This window comes from Triticum dicoccoides, chromosome 3A, assembly GCF_002162155.2.
Source record: "Triticum dicoccoides isolate Atlit2015 ecotype Zavitan chromosome 3A, WEW_v2.0, whole genome shotgun sequence".
Lineage (NCBI taxonomy): Eukaryota > Viridiplantae > Streptophyta > Magnoliopsida > Poales > Poaceae > Triticum > Triticum dicoccoides.
In genome coordinates this window covers 727,788,070-727,805,008 of record NC_041384.1, presented here as the reverse complement: position 1 = coordinate 727,805,008, position 16,939 = coordinate 727,788,070, and the positions used below count along the sequence as shown (strand labels likewise).

Below are 16,939 nucleotides of genomic sequence, written 5' to 3'. Positions count from 1 at the left end.
ACCAACCGGTACTAAAGGGCTCCCTGCCCCCAAAGCTGGCTCGTGCCACGTGGTTGCCCTTTAGCACCGGTTCGTGCTGAACCGGTACTAAAGGGGGGGGCCTTTAGTGCCTACATTTTAGCGTCGGTTACCAAACCGGCACTAAAGGGCCTTACGAACAGGTGCTATTGCCCGGTTTTGCACTAGTGATTGTAGTCCTAATTCTTAGCCAATCAAAATTTCATGCCCTTGTTGTTATCCTATCGGAAAGCTTCGTGTTGAACTTAACCTAATTGCAGTATGTGTGCTCAACTGCATGTACAAACCGACTCCCCGTCTTGATTTATAAGGCCTAATGTGTATTTCGAGATTTACTCACCATTTGTTCAACCAATAATCTACGGCATATATGCCATAGAAGTCCATTGTTTGGAAGTTTTCACATGTGAATTTGACGATGTACCTATTTGTTGCAAAATTATGTTGCTTGAAAATAAGATGGTACACTTGGGCATATTCGGAACATCCTAACATTATGCCAAGATAATGCTACTATGAGTCTGGAAATGTTCTTAATTAACACGCACAACCAATATCATTTCAAGAAGATCACATCTATTAAATTTTGTAATGTGTACCAACCAATGTGGTTGGATACGGTAACTCTTGTTTTTTCACAAAGTCCTTGCTTCCTCCACTTATTGTAGATTTCTGCAATTAGACAAGAATATAACAGAATTGCAATTCTCATTCTTATCTATTTGTGGTAAACTTTTTTATTCATCATATTTGATATTTTCACTAAATGTGTTATGTATTAGTTTACACATCATTATATATATGTATATAATCCTAAGTAATAGTTTTATGTTTTTTGCGCGTAAAATTCTCATGTAGCATAATTAATAATGTAAGCATGCCCATGCACATTGTTGTTAAAAAAATTTACGGTTCTAGCATTTATCATTATAAACTATATTGTCTTCTATTAAAGTGAAATTACATATTGTAAAAAAGGTCTTTTAACTTTATAGGTTGAGATGTTTAATGAGATTCTTTGTTATAGTGGATCACTCTAAATCTAAGCAAACCCATAAGTGTCGAATTACTCCAAAACTTAATTAGTGCCCCTTATTTATTAAAGTGGAACTCTACACTTACTTGTCTATAGTATCCTTATATATCTAGAATCCTGGTAGGGGTGTTTTAAAGTGTTTGAATCTAACAACTAATTTGGAGGTTTCCAATATATAAGACCATGAAGTTTATGTGTAAATAAAAGCATAGTTGTTATCTATCAAGTGTGAACAGTTAGATTTTCCTTGAAACCCTTATTCTGCCCTGGCTTGGAGATATGTTCCCGAGTAATTTTTCCTTGTTTTTGAGCATGCATTCTCCATTCCTTGTATAAAGATATAAGATCATATTATTTACATAGCATGCACAAGTATGTTAGAATACAACTCATGTATGTTGTTTTATTTATTAGTTTTTTTATCTTTAAAAAATAAACGTGGTTATTCTCAAGTACCCAACTAACTAAGTACCGACGAATTAATCTCTCTCAAATCAGCTCACAAACCAATCCAATGCAACCGGATTTGTATTACAAAAGTAACAACAACATAAACTATGAAAGTAAAGCCATACTAAATTTTCCTTGCAAAAAAAGTCATACTACAGTTTTTAGTTGTTTGGTGCTAGTGCTCGCTAATTTGTATGCATGCAGAAGTTTCATTTCGTTGGTGTCCTGTAATGCAACTGTCCGCATACATTCTAGTCAAAACTGGAAACATTAATTAGGTACCATGTCAGAGTTCCAACCATGTACTGTGGGAATCACAATCATGGTTGAGCAGTGTCTAATGCAGAAAAACTTACACGGTGAGTTTAAAAATGGCGTTGTTGAAATGGTTACAAACACTACACATTTGCAACACAATGTTCCTTTTTTCCAAGATTTTGATAGGATTTTTTCTTGCGTGGTTTAGGTTTGCTAACTATGTATAATCCTGGAAATTTCCACTCTCACATTTTTTAGGTGAATTATCCGAGAATTTAACTCTTTTCCGACAAAGGGTGGACTTCATCGGCTTAAAATGGAGCATCAGGAAGATACATAACATGATGAGCACATACCCGACCTGTGCATAATTAGGATGCAAACAACCAACACAAACTCAGACACGTGAAAACACGCCGACAACTAGCAAAGTCATATAAGACCAAAGTTATGTGTAGGCGACGAAAAAATAAAAAAGCCCAAAGTGGTGATATCTATGATCGGCAAACTACAACTGTGACCATATCTGCATCAACCATGTCATGACACAACATAGACGACGAGGTTCTTCAACAGCAACACCTTCAGAAAGGCTGTGAAAGTCGAGCACCACTGTCACCAGATCCAACCATAAGGCCAAAATCTAGGTTTTCAGTCTGAAAAATAAGTCCAAGAATATCCGAGCAATGCCATCAACAAGGTAAAGACGTAAGAATTAAACATTGTCATTACCTGGTATAACCACTCGGGTCTGACCTAGGCTTTAGCCTCAGAGCTCGAGACTGGGTGCTCCAGTAGCACCATCATCGAAGTCACTCAAGTATTGTCGCCATGACTTTTCTGCGATATCGGCAACTACATGCAATGAGACCGCCGCCACGGCACAACCATCCCTCCGTGTCAAGCCGTCTTCCATAATTTGTATCTCACCGCCAAAGCCAACTACTGGATCAGGAGAAATGACCCCTCTTGGAGACCTTTCAATGACCACCGCTATCGTGGAGCTGTAGGTAGTACTACAGTATAGTTTCCAGTCACCGCCATCCGACCGGTCAGATCTCGATCACCCGCTCCAAGTCATGCACCGAAGCACCGCTGGTCAGCCACCGCAGGAAAGCAAGGCCAGCACCTCGCTTCCGCAGTCCACATCCAGCAAAGAGCACGATGCGCACCGGGCCACCGATGCCACTTCCGATCAGATCTGGCTGGAGACTACCCACACACGAAGGTCCCCGGGCATCACCACTCATCCCACCACGACTCCACGACTCCACATCCGCACCACCGTACCCAGCCATCAGCTCCACGCGGCCGCCCTATGCCATTGCCGGGACTAGCCGCCGCACCACCATGGATCAGGTCGGGAACACACCCCCGTGAGCCTGGGAGTCCCGTGCCACCTGACTGCCACGAGAGGGAGGTGTCCCACCGCCACCGTCATCGGCCTTCCGGGCTTAACCCGGCGGCTTCCTCCGACGGCGACGGAGGGGAGGAAGGGAGGAGCGGCGGGAAATGGCAGCTAGCGTTTTTGTGCCCTCCCGAGTCGCCCGCGCGGGGGACGACCCGTGGAGCTTATCAGAACTCTAGGATGATTAGTGCCATCTCTTGTTGATTTTATCGGTTCTGTGTCAGCAATACAACACACGATAACAACTATTTTTGCCAAATCCCTTTGGCTTAACCTCCCTTGGCCACACACACACCTAATTACTTTGTCAATGTCCAGTCTCTCAGCACACCAGCAGCTCTACCGAGGTATTGGTCTTTGGCTTCGCCGTTGTCGCACGGGCAAACCTAAATATCACACAATTTTTCTTTTGGGGAAGAGGACTTCCGATCTATTCATCAACCATCAAGATAGTACAAAGAGCAGTAGAAATAAAAATTACATACACGTTTGTGGAGCATTTATTAACAACTACAAGCACTAGAGTGAGCCGAAGGCATGTCGCTGTCGTTGCCCCTCCATCACCGGAGTCTGGCAAACCTTTTTGTAGTACAAAGTCAAAAAGTCGTCGTGATAAGGCCATAACAACAACTGCTGCTGACGAAGAGAAGTTTAGATCAGAAGGATCCAACCAGTATACACACGAACATAGACCGAATCCACCGAAGACAAGCATCAATCGACTCCTACGAGATCCGCCGGAGACAGACCTCCACACGCCCTCCGACGATGCTAGAAACATCTCCGAGATGGGAGCTAGGCGGAAAGAATCTTATCCTATCTTCAACGAGCCGTCACCGCCTCACCTTACTGAATAGGACACAAATCATAAAGAAACTGAAAAACACGTAGAAACGGAGTTCTCCCACTGGCTACGTGCTGGGTGAGCCTTGGTTTTGCATCAGCACTCCCAAGCAAACCGTTGATGAATACCACTTTTCCATCCGACGACAGTGGCACGATGTCGACATGGCATGAATAGCAAGGAATCCACGCACGCCAACGCGGAGGCGCCACCAGTTTCCCGGCAAAGGACACACGCGTGACTCGGACGTCCACCCTGCCAAGTCGGACCAAACGCGGGGCCAAAATCTAACTTTTCCGTCGCCGAAGCAGATTTCCCCCGTGCCTTCGCCTGCTTTTCTCCTCCAGGAGAACCATCTCGGCCGTCACGCCAAAGTCACGTACGCCCCCACGAAAACTTCGCATCCATTTCCTGGAGAAGACTACTGACCCGCCGTGGTTGACCACCCAGAAGAAAAACCTCCTGTGCAATCCGCCACACGGCATGTACGTCCACGACGACGACCACCGCATCTCTCCCCCCGCCCTGCATGCTGCCGTGAAGCTTCCAAGGATCGCGTCGCGCCACGAGTATATATGCACACGCGCTCCCACAAGATCATGCAGCAGCAAAGCAGAGGATCTAGGAAGCACAGGCAGGATCGACCAAAGACAAAAAGCGTCTAGTTCACCGGTTAGTTAGCCCGACCGATCGATCGATCATCCGGCGAGAATGGTTGCGACAAAGTCGGGCGAGCTGAGGGCGCTATTCGCGTCGCTGGACCAGGACAGCGACGGCCGGGTCTCCGCGGCAGAGCTGCGGGGGTGCATGCGGGCAACGCTGGGCGAGGACGTGCCGGCAGAGGAGGCCGAGGCACTGGTGGCGTCGGCGGACGCGGACGGCGACGGGCTGCTGTGCGAGGCCGAGTTCCTCGAGCTGGCGCAGCAGGCGGCCTGGGCGAGCGCCGAGGACGAGGACAACGAGCAGAGGACCCGGGCGCTGAGGGAGGCGTTCGGGATGTACGAGATGGAGGGGCAGGGGTGCATCACGCCGGCCAGCCTCGGGCGGATGCTCGGCAGGCTCGGCACCGAGCGGGGCGCCGGCGAGTGCCGCGCCATGATCTGCCGGTTCGACCTCGACGGCGACGGCGTGCTCAGCTTCGACGAGTTCAAGATCATGATGAGCTAGCTACCTAGCTAGCGCGTGGGCCCAAGCATACAGTACCAGTTTAGTTTCGTCTTGCATATAGCCCCTTTGCTCATTCATTCATTCATTCATTCATTCATTCAATTGTTACGTGGTAGTAGCAGTAGTCCAAAATTTGTACTCTTGGAGTTGATGCACAGTAATTGATCTATGTGAATACCTTTGGTCTCGATCGATTATCGGTGCTCCAGGAATTGGATTGTGGGTTTCTTAAGGAATTCAGATGCCCGAAATGAATGGAAAACATGAATGTGAAGGGGCTGACTTGTCATCCTTGGCTCCAAACCCTTTAGACCTTGTTCGGTAGTCAGGAGACCAACCCCCTAGGGCATCCAATCCACCCTGAGATTGGGTGATCCCCACTCCTTCAACCAATCCATGTCAGGATTAAACCTCTAGATCCCCTCAATCCCTCGCTCATCCAATCATGTTCGGTTAAACCCCTCCTGGAAGGTAGCCGTTGCCGCCGAGTTCGCATTGGGCTTCGCCGTCGCTCAGAGTTCACCTACTGGTCCCGCGTGGTTTGTTTTCATGGGTGAGGTGACGATTATGTTTCCCCGTGTTTTTGCGTGGATTGAGGGGTTTCGGTTGGGAACAGCCCACGCGATGCTTAACCGAACCTGCATGAACGGATGAGCCGAGGTACGCCCCGGCGGAGGTGCTCCCTATGGACCCGTGTGGATTGAGCAGGGAACACCGCGTGTATGGGTGTAATTAGACAAGGACTTAGAGGGCTGCATATGAATAGTTTTTTTCTCAATTAAAATCTGGGAGTAACCAAATACACACTCGGGTTATATGGTTTACATTTGAGAGTCATAGCACCCAATATACCGAAAAAGTCCCTGCTATATTATTTAGGCACCAAATATGTGTAAGTTACCAAAAATTTACTTAGGGCTTCTATTGAATTTTCTATGCCGGTAGACTAAGATCCAACAGTCGTCTTTTTTTCTTCTTCCTCCAGCTTTTATTTCGTCCGACCGTTCCTCCTTCCACAAAACCGACTTACCCAAACTGCAAATTCAATGAACTTACATTTTTTTAAGCAAAAGAGAGCCTTCCTCTCTGATACCAATTGTTGTTCCCACTCTCCCTCACGCAGGACTGGAGGTAGACGAAGCACTTTTTCTGGCAACCAACGCCCCGGCGCTCAAAACGCCCCGATTTTTCTTTGTTCCAACTGGATAGCTCCGCCTATGCGGTTACAACGAATGGTATCATGAGCTGGTTCATCTTGGGTGTCGTCCCCTTGCCGGAGGCGAGCCGGCGGTGGCAGCGTTCGCCGGCGGCTGCGCGCTGAAGCTTCGGGCCGTGTGTCGGACTATGGAGGTGCGCGGTACAACGAGGAGGCCGCGGTGGCTGCGGCGGCACGATGAGGAGGCCGCAGAAGACCTGCGTGGTGGCGGCTCGAACGACACACAGCGGCATGGCAGCATGGAGGTGATGCGCTGCAGTTGAGGCCGCAGCGGTGCAGGGCAATAAGCCGTGGCGGCGAGCCGGGCGCGACCGGTGCGTGTTATGGTGCGCACTGAAGGCCTCGGGCGCGCCGGGACCACGGGCGCGCGTACGAGCGTGCGATTGACGTTGGGAGGAGGCGTATGTCGCCGTTGTGCTCGAGTCCGTGCTCGAGTTCGGCTACATCCTTCCGGCGTTTGTCGCTAGCGGCTGCCATGGCGGACGCAGAGGCGGTGCGCGGTGAGTCCACGACGTGTGGTGTGGTCGGGCGCGTCGGGTGCGCGCGGGACGTGCGGGACGCACCGGTGCGGTCGGGCTCGTCGGGTGTGCGCGGGACGTGCGGGGCACCGAGAGACGCCAGGCGTGTGTCGCCGGCGGAGAAGGAGCTCGGCGTGTGTCGCCGGAGTCGTGATGAAGCACGGTGCGACCGGCATCGTTGCGCCAGATCGGGTCTGCGAGCTGGGTCACGCTCGTGACGACAACAACGACGGGAGCTGCAACAACTCCGACGATGACGAGGTCATGGCTTAGGAGGAAAATGTTAGAAATAAGCCATGTCATTGCATGCGTCGTGCGCGCCGCCATAGCTCTGTGTTTAGTCGTGTGTGTAGTAGCGGCTGTAGAGGTCAGTTGGACTGGCCGCGTTGAGTGGCGCAGCCGTGGCTGATTAGCTACATGCATGGCGGGTCATGTGGCTGTTGGAAGAGGCTGGATCTGAGCGTGCATGCAGGTAGTGGCTGGTGCGATGGGGACGAGACTTGTCTGCTCCTCAAGCGTGCGCCCATCCGTGCTCCCGCATACGTGGTTTTATTTGATTGGAATAAAATAAGGCCCGGCCCCATCTCCTTAAAATCTGAAGGGGGAGATGATTAGATTAGAAAAGAAAAGGGAAAAAAGACAGATGTAGGATGAAATGGTAGCACGGATGGGAGCATGGGGAGGGAGCAGCCAAGCCGGATTGATGCGGTGAGCGTGTAGTTGGTGCATGCGTGAGCTAATTAGTTAGTGCTGTTAGTGGCCGCGTGTGACGGACAGTGCGTGTGCTGGTGTGTGTGCGTGCAGCCGGGTATAAAAGACCCCCTGATGTATTGATCTAGGTGCGCCTGTATGAGTCGGGTGTAGCTATGTAGCCATTTTAAGGAAGAAAAAAGATTGGAGCATTCGTGCTCTTGGCGGCGTTCGTGCGCCGGCCAGAAAATCTTATGTCCAATATTTTTCTTCTTCCACCTCCGTTCAAGTGAGAGAAGAGATAACTAGAGGGCTGCAGTTCCAACAAAAAAATCATTTGGTTCGTATCTTACAAACTAACTCCCACCAGCAACTACAACAAAGCTAAAAACATCATCAAAGCAAGAGGCAAAACATCTGGGGAAGAAACAGCTCACCAGATGAAGAACCTAGACTGCAACACCACAAACAAGGGCGGATACAAACATATTACACAAACCATTAAAGTTTTAAACTCAATAACATTAGAAGCTACCAGCACAAAACCTAGAGCCAAACCACAATTACAAATACAGAAGATAAATTCAAAGCGAACATCAGCATCCATGGGAAAGACATCACCAAGCAAAAGTCTGCTTCCAGAAAAATTCCAAAGCATCGTTACATCATCAACCACTGATCCCTAAGAAGTCCTAGTCTCCACCCTTGTGAAGCTCTATACACCTCATTTGCTACATTCTCTATGATTCTTGCCCCAGCATCAACACCCTTTAATTTTCCTCAATTATCTACAGAATGGACCAAGAAGATATCCTGTGATATATCAGTTTGTTGAGAATAAAAGGATCATAATTGCAGCGGAGGAGAAGCGGCATGGAGCTCGGGTGTAGCATTGGAGGAGATGGAGTCGTCGAGTTCCAGCAAGGGTGTGACCGGGCGGCAGGAGTGGTGGAGCGGCGGCGGAGGCAACATAGAAAACAGATGTAAAGAAAGATGGGAGGATGGACGCATGGCGTCCGGGATGAGTTTTGAGTGGCCGGGGTGCTAGAGTCCTGCATGGCTACTGTTCGGACTCCCGCAAAGCCTTCCACGTCTGTTTTGACTTTGCAGAAAATGCGTCCGGCTCGATCGGCGGACCGATACAAACCGTTGTTAAATGGCTAAATACGTTGGGAGGTCTGAATGGTTGTGGGTGATGGTCCGCTTTGTAGATGCTCTAACGAAACCAAGCAAGTCTATCTCGAAAATCAGGCACAATTATTGAACGGCGGCAAGTGAAATGTGTACGCGTTGCATCAACGCTCCCAACCAAACAGTTTGACAAAATACAATTGCTCCATCCGACAGCAGTGGCATGATGCCGACATGGAATGAATTTGATTACGAACCCACGCACGCGAACGCCGAACGCCGGGCCGGCCAGAGTAACACTCCACACACGCGACACCAATCGACGTACTAGTACGCGCAAACAACACTCATCTTTCCGGCTTTTCTTGTCCCGGAAAGAAGCAACAGATTTCGCCGCGTCTTCCCCCGCGTTATTTTATTTGTTTCTTGAATTAATCGACACACGGACGCCAACACACGAAAGCTTCGAATCCATTTTGTGGAGAATACTGACCTGCATGCCGTGGTTGATCACGAAGACGAGACCAAAAGAATGACCCCCAGTCCAACCCAGACTCGTAGACGACCTTGACTTTGGGAGCGTAGCAGGGGCAGACTCCTTGGCGCTCTCCGATCGACTCACGCGAGGGTGTTCCGGCAGCGGGGCGTGATCGCCCGTGGTCGCCGGCTCAAACCCTAACCCTAGCGCAACCAAACTCTAGAATTGTTACATGTTCTGATTGCATGACTAAGGTGATCTTTTTTCCAGTTTTGGTATGGATAGCTAAGCCCTTCTATTATTTCTAGAGACTAGTGTGTAAGCAGTCAACACTATTTACATGTAAATGTTTTAAGATATAATATCATTTCTAGCAGCCTGTGGTTCACTCAACAAAAAAAAGGACTGTTTCACATATGGAATGTTTGCAAATTAAATAAAAAACAAAGGAAATTCAGTTTCTGATATTGTATTACAATTGAGACTTGTTTATCTTTTGTAGGAAGCAAACAGAAGGACTGCACTCACAAGGGACCATGAAGCCAGTGCTCCACGTCAACTGGATATTTTAGCTTTCATTTTGTACAACTTCGTCTTATTTTAGAACCTTTTGTGAAAATTATGTATGTTTTCTTGGTGGCTATGTTTAGAACAGACTGAAGTATATGTATGTGACAGCTTTTTAACGGGATAAAAAAATGTTTGGTGTAGCTGATGTATGGTGTTTTGTGTTTTATGTTTTGAAGAGAAGAAATATATGTATGTGACAGTTAGTACCATGTGTTAATTAAAGTTGTGGTTGGCTAAACAAAATGTTGGCGTAATGTTGGTCGGGAAAAGAACACACTGTCTGATTGTTGGTTGGCAAAGGCTCTTGGCAGGGCGGTCGGAGTGTTGCTCAGCAAAACAAATGCCATCAGGCAATCAGTCGGGAAAGGGGCCAACAGAAAGTTGGTCGGTAAAAAACATCAACTGACAGTCGATCGGGAATTATTCTTAGTTAGCCATCAAACAGTCGGTTGGCAAAGGTATGCCGGTCGGGAAAAGCTTTTCCCGTCTGAACTTTCCCCAACAAACATGGTTGATCGGCAATAGTTTTTCCAGAGCGACTGTTTGTAGGCAGAAGCTGTTTTCCCGACCAATCTGGATGTTGGGGTTGCAGTGTTGTGGTGTAGTGATATGGCAGAAATCTCAAAGCACGAGTGGACAGCGGATACATGTACATTGTATCGGATGCACGGTAAAAAAATCCATCTTTTTCCAAGAAAAAATGAATCTATGAAAGAGATGAAACAGGTGAAACTGATGCTTACATGTTGGAGTATTTAACAAAAACTACCACATTTAAGGTCTCGATCTTACAGAACTACTACTTTAAAATTGTGAGCAAAAACTACCAGCTAGACCTAATTTTTTTTAAAACAACCACGGATAGTGGCCGGTTTAGACGATTTAAACGCATTTACAGCAGGAGGAGCCTGCTTGTTAGGGGGGACGTGACGGAAAAATCAACTCCATTGCGATGGACCGTTAAGTTGACCGTTATGACTCGTGGGGGCTCACATGTCAGCATGAACTTTCTTCCGCCTCTCTTTCTCTCCTTGACAATTCAACAGGCACCTTGTGTGCATCGGGCAGCACCACCGCACCGACATCGGCGAGCAGCGGCAGCCCGTAGCCCGTACTCGAACGTCCGTGCTGAGTGAGCCTTGCTTTTGCGTCAGCGCTCCATCCAACTACAGCGGCACGATGGCGACATGCATGAAAAGGAAGGACAGTTTCCCGGCAAAACAAACGCACACGACTCCCACGTCAACCCTGCCAAGTCGGACCGCACGCGCAGCCAACCTCGAACTTTTCAGTCCCCGAAGCAGATTTTCCCCGTGCCTTCCCCTGCTTCTCTCCTCCACGAGAACCATCTCGGCCGTCACGCCAAGTCACGTATGCCCCCACGCATCCATTTCGAAGACTACTGACCCGCCGTGGTTGACCACCCAGAAGAAAAAGAAAACCTGCCGTTGTCCAATCCGCCACACGGCATGAACGTCCACGGCGACCAGGGCATCTCTCTTCCCGCCCTGCATGCCGTGAAGCTTCCAAGGACCGCGTCGCGCCATGAGTATATATGCACACGCGCACCTCAAAGATCATGCAGCAGCAACCTTCAGCTCTATAGCAAAGCAGAGGATCTAGGAAGCACAGGCAGGGTCAAGATCAACTACTAAAGCATCCGGCGAGAATGGTTGCCACAAAGACGGGCGAGCTGAGGGCGCTGTTCTTGTCACTGGACCGGGACGCGGACGGCAGGATCTCCGCCGCGGAGCTGCGGGGGTGCATGCGGGCGACGCTGGGCGAGGACGTGCCGGTCGAGGAGGCCGAGGCGCTGGTGGCGTCCGCAGACGCGGACGGCGACGGGCTGCTGTGCGAGGCCGAGTTCCTCGAGCTGGCGCAGCAGGCGGCCTGGGCGGGCGACGCGGGGGAGGAGGACGACGAGCTGAGGATCCGGGCGCTGAGGGAGGCGTTCGGGATGTACGAGATGGAGGGGCAGGGGTGCATTACGCCGGCCAGCCTGGGGCGGATGCTCGGCAGGCTCGGGGCCGAGCGGGGCGCCGGCGAGTGCCGCGCCATGATCTGCCGGTTCGACCTCGATGGCGACGGCGTGCTCAGCTTCGATGAGTTCAAGATCATGATGAGCTAGAGTTAGCTAGCCTGACCCCAGACCCAAGCGTATACCCGTTCCGTCTTGCATATAGCCCCTTCGCTCATTCATTCATTCATTTGATTGTTACATGGTAGTAGTACAAAATTTGTCATGATGAGGTAATTGATCTATGTGAATACTTTTGGTATCGATCGATTGTCGGTGCTCTTGGAATTGGATCGTGGGTTTCTCGAGGAATTCAAATGCCCAAAATGAATGGAAAACATGAATGTGAAGCGGCTGACTTGTCATCCTCGGCTCCAAACCCTTTACAACGCGTTTGGCAATATTTGGAAAGGGGAATGAGAGTTTAGAGTAGGAAGTTGTATTGTGATTAGCCATGAGATGGGTCGTTTATTCCCAATCATATGTTTGGCGCACGATAGGAAGTCCTATGACTATTCCCTTATGAATTCCCAATCCCTTCAACCAAACAATAGATTTAAAGTCTCGTACCTCTTCAATTCAGATTCCCCAGCTCTAATTACCCCCAACCAAACACGTTGTTAGGCCTTGTTAGGTAGTCAGGGGACCAACCCCCTAGGCCATCCAGTCCACCCACGGATTGGGTGATCTCCACTCCCTCAACCAATCCGTGTAGGGATTAAGCCTCTAGATCCCTTCAATCCCTCGCTCACCCAATCATGTTCGGTTAAACCCCTCCTGGCAGGTCACCGCTCCCGTCGAGTTCACATTGGACTTCGCCGTTGCCGAGAGTTCACCTGCAGGTCCCGCATGGTTTGTTTCCACGGGTGAGGTGACAATTATGTTTCCTCGTGTTTTCGCGTGGTTGGAGGGTTTTGGTTGGGGAACAGCCCATGCGGGGCTTAACTAAACCCGCACGAACTGATGGGCCGAGGTACACCCCGGCGGAGGTGCTACCTATGGGCCCATGTGGATTGAGCAGGGAACACCGCGTGTACGGGCGTAATCGGACAAGTACTTAGAGCGAGGGCTGCATGTGAATAGTTTTTTTTTTCAATTAAAAATATAGGAGTAACCAGATACACACTCGGGTTATATTGTTTACATTTGAGAGTCGTAGCACCCAATATACAGAAAATGTCCCTGCGGTACTATTTAGGCACCAAATATGTGTAAGTTACCAAAAAATTATTTAGGGCCTCTACTCAATTTTCTATGCCGGTAGACTAAAATCCAACCGTCATCTTTTTTTTTCTTCCTCCAGCTTTTATTTCGTCCGGCCGTTCCTCCTTCCACAAGACCGTCTTGCCCAAATTGCAAATTCAATGAACTTACATTTTTTTAAGCAAAAGACAGCCTTCCTCTCTGATTTTCTATTAAAGAGTTAATTTGGTTCTTATCTTACTAACTAACTCCCACCAGCAAATACAACAAAGCTAAAAACATCTTCAAACGAAGAAGCAAAACATCTGGAAAAAAAACAGCTCAGCGGAGGAAGAACCTAGAGTCTCCAACACCACAAACAAGGGCAAGCACAAACATATTACACAAACCACCAGAGTTTTAAACTCGACAACACTAGAAGCTACCAACACAAGACCTGGAGCAAAACCACAACTACAAATACAGAAGGTAAATTCGAAGAAGACATTAGCACCCATGGGAAAGACATCACCAAGCAAAAGTCTGCTTCCAGAAAAAATCCAAAGCATCAGTCCAGTATTAGCCACTGATCCCTGAGAACTCCTAGTCTCCGCCCTTGTGAATCTCTATACACCTCGTTTGCTACATGCTCTATGATTCTTACCCCGCATCAACACTCTATCATTGATGAGAATAATTGAATCATGATTGTGGCAGAGAAGAAGGAGCGTGGAGCCCGGGTGTAGCATTGGAGGAGACGGAGTCGTCGAGTTCCAGCAAGGGTGTGACTGGGCTGCTGGAGTGGTGGAGCGGTGGCGGAGGCGAGATAGAAAACGGATGTAGAGAAAAATGAAAGGATAGATGCATGGGGTCCGGGATGAGTTTTGGGTGGCCGGGGGTGTCGAAGTCTTGCATGGCTACTGTTCAGACTCCCTTAAAGCCTCTCACTTTTGTTTCGACTTTGCAGAAAATGCGTCCGCCCCGATGGACGGATCGATATAGACCCGTGTTCAATGGCTAACCACGTTCGGACCATGCCGTCTGAACGGTTGTGGACTATTTAAGGACCCGTTTTGGAGATGACCTAACGGAACCAAGCATATCTCATAAAACATGCACAATTATTGAACGGGGGCAAGTGAAATGTGTACGCGTTGCATCAACGCTCCAAACGACACAGTTGACAAAATACAATTGCTCCATCCAACGGTAGTGGCACGAGGGACTGTGGTATCACAACCCATTAGGGTTCAAATTCTGGTGTTCGCATTTATTTCTGGATTTATTTAAGGATTTCCAGCGATGCGCATTCAGTGGGAGGAGACGTTCCCGTCGACTAGGAGGTGCCTATGGTGACTTCGTAAATTTCAAGATGATATGCCGGCTCAGTCTTTCATAGATGCTCATAGAGGCAGGGTGTGTGTGTGCGTTCATATCGGTGAGTGTATACGTGTGTATATGAGCGCTTGTGTCTGTATTAAAGTTAAAAAAAACAGCAGTGGCACGATGCCGACGTGGAATGAATTTGCTTCCGAATCCACGCACGCGAATGCGGGGACGGGCCAGAAGACTACACGCGACGCCAACAACCGACGCCGACCCCTTTTGCCAAGTCGGACCGCACGCACGCGCAACCAACACACATCTTTTCAGGGGAAAACAACTTTTCGGGGGAAAAAAACACTCATCTTCCGGCTTTTCCTCTCCCGGAACGAAGCAACAGATTTCGCCGCCAGTTCCCCGCGTGCTTTTCTTTGTTTCTCGAATTAATCGACACACGGACACCACGCGAAAGCTTTCAAGGAATGTGTTGACCACGGAGACGAGAAGAATAACCCGCAGTCAAACCCCGCGACACGGGGACGTGGAGTTTCTACACCCAGGAGCAAATGCTCCTGGTGTGAACAGTAAAATCAAATAAATTCAAAAACAATTTGAAAAATTCTGAAATTTTTTTGTGCCATACTTCACAAATGTTTGTTGTGCCTACAAAATTTTATCGCAAAATCACACTGATGGAAGGCGTGGTAAAAAAAACAAAATCGATGCTCTGAAAATGTTACTTACAAAAGCATTTTGGAGTTTTGATTTTGTTTTTTTTGGCACGCCTTCCACCAATGTGATTTCGCAATGAAATTTTGCATGCACATCAAACATTTGTGAAAGTATGTCATAAAAAAATTTCAGAATTTTTTGAACATTTTTTCTAGTTTTTAAATTTTACTATTCATACGAGGAGCATTTGCTCCTGGGTGTAGAAAGGTACTTCCGGCGACACGGCATTGTCCATGACGACCACGGCATCTCTCCTCATGCCGGCAAGCTTCCAAGGAATGCGTTGCGCCCAGAGTATATATGCACACCCGCACCTCCAAGATCATGCATGGCAGCAGCGCAATCTTTATAGCAATCAGAGGATCTAGGAAGCCCAGGCAGAATCAAGATCAACTAGTACTAAACTCTTACTAAGAGCCTCTCTAGCGTCAACCATCCGGCGAGAATGGTGGCGTCGTCGGGCGAGCTGAGGGCGCTGTTCGCGTCGCTCGACAGGGACGCGGACGGCCGGATCTCGGCGGCGGAGCTTCCGGGGTGCATGCGGGCGACGCTGGGCGAAGACGTGCCGGCGGAGGAGGCCGATGCCCTGGTGGCGTCGGCGGATGCGGACGGCGACGGGCTGCTGTGCGAGGCCGAGTTCCTCGAGCTGGCGCAGCAGGCGTCCTGGGCGGGCGACGCGTTGGAGGAGGACGACGAGCTGAGGATCCGGGCGCTGAGGGAGCGTTCGGGATGTACGAGATGGAGGGGCAGGGGTGCATCACGCCGGCCAGCCTGGGGCGGATGCTCGGTAGGCTCGGCGCTGAGCGGGGCGCCGGCGAGTGCCACGCCATGACCTGCCCGGTTCGACCTGGACGGCGACGGCGTGCTGAGCTTCGACGAGTTCAAGATCATGATGAGCTAGGGACCTCGCGCCTGGAACCAATGATACATCAGTTCCATCTTGCATATAGCTTCTTCGCTCGTTCGTTCATTCATTCGATTGTTATATGGTACTAGTACAAACTACAAAGTTGTAATGGTGATGCACAGACAGTAATTGATCTATGTGAATATCTTTGGTCTCCATCGATCGTGCTTTTCGAATTGGATTGTGGGTTTCTTTGCGAATTCAGATGCCCAAACTATTTATTTACGCTAATGCTAAAAATCCGACATCTGATTTTTGGGTCGTCCCAGAGAACGAATTTTTGGCCGCTACATCCGCTAGCACAAATCTTGGCACATGTTAGGTCATGGCCAGCCTCTGGAGGTCGTTCAATACCGAATCGAAGCAACTGAGTGAACCTCCCCCACCCCCGCAGCACCACCTTATCCCTTCACCGACAATTCAAGGAGCTATGCTCTGGCATCGGCGCGCGGACCACGGAGGACGTCTTGTGGCAATAGGGGCGGCTGAAGCAGTGTGAGAGGCGGATGCGGCGGCAGGAGCGGCTACCCCTGGCCAACGACACCTTCTGCTCGTTGCCGGGAGCTGCGACGGTACGGTGGTTGCCCATGGCCAATGTCGAGTGGAAGCCCCTACTCCCGGTTTTTTCTGGCGTCTTCACAGTGCCCCGGCCTTCTCCCGCACCCGAAGAGCTCGAAGGCGGCGAGGTCGTCCACCCGTCCACTAGGTCTCCCCACACAACGTCAATCCTCCTATGTCCTTTTTTCCCAAGTGTGGCTACTTTGAATAAATCTCTAGATGCTCTTTTGTGCTAACTCCTACTAGAACATGACAATTTAGTTGAAAATGTCGATGTGGCAAATTGAGTAGAACATGGCAAATTGTTGAACATTTAGCATATTCCAATACTATTTTAGTGAATCTAGATTTTGGACTTATTGTTGTCTTTGGTAAATGTTGAGTCGAACATGACAATTTTATTGTAAATGTCGAACATGGCAAATTGAGATAGAAC

General features: G+C 49.1%; 2 protein-coding genes and 1 pseudogene across 2 annotated transcripts; all 3 read left to right on the top strand.

Moving 5' to 3' along the window:
- Positions 1-4,630: 4,630 nt before the first annotated feature.
- Positions 4,631-5,427, top strand: LOC119273522 (probable calcium-binding protein CML31). The gene has a single exon (XM_037554659.1). It carries the CDS (start codon positions 4,726-4,728, stop codon positions 5,179-5,181), a length of 456 nt encoding a protein of 151 aa, XP_037410556.1. The 5' UTR covers positions 4,631-4,725; the 3' UTR covers positions 5,182-5,427.
- A 5,949-nt stretch (positions 5,428-11,376) lies between these two features.
- Positions 11,377-12,065, top strand: LOC119273521 (probable calcium-binding protein CML31). The gene has a single exon (XM_037554658.1). It carries the CDS (start codon positions 11,454-11,456, stop codon positions 11,910-11,912), a length of 459 nt encoding a protein of 152 aa, XP_037410555.1. The 5' UTR covers positions 11,377-11,453; the 3' UTR covers positions 11,913-12,065.
- A 3,316-nt stretch (positions 12,066-15,381) lies between these two features.
- LOC119273520 lies at positions 15,382-16,065 on the top strand (annotated as a pseudogene).
- Positions 16,066-16,939: the final 874 nt, after the last annotated feature.

Bases quoted from the DNA above. Each gene is read 5' to 3' on its own strand.
- LOC119273522 (XM_037554659.1), top strand. From the start codon at position 4,726: ATGGTTGCGACAAAGTCGGGCGAGCTGAGGGCGCTATTCGCGTCGCTG.
- LOC119273521 (XM_037554658.1), top strand. From the start codon at position 11,454: ATGGTTGCCACAAAGACGGGCGAGCTGAGGGCGCTGTTCTTGTCACTG.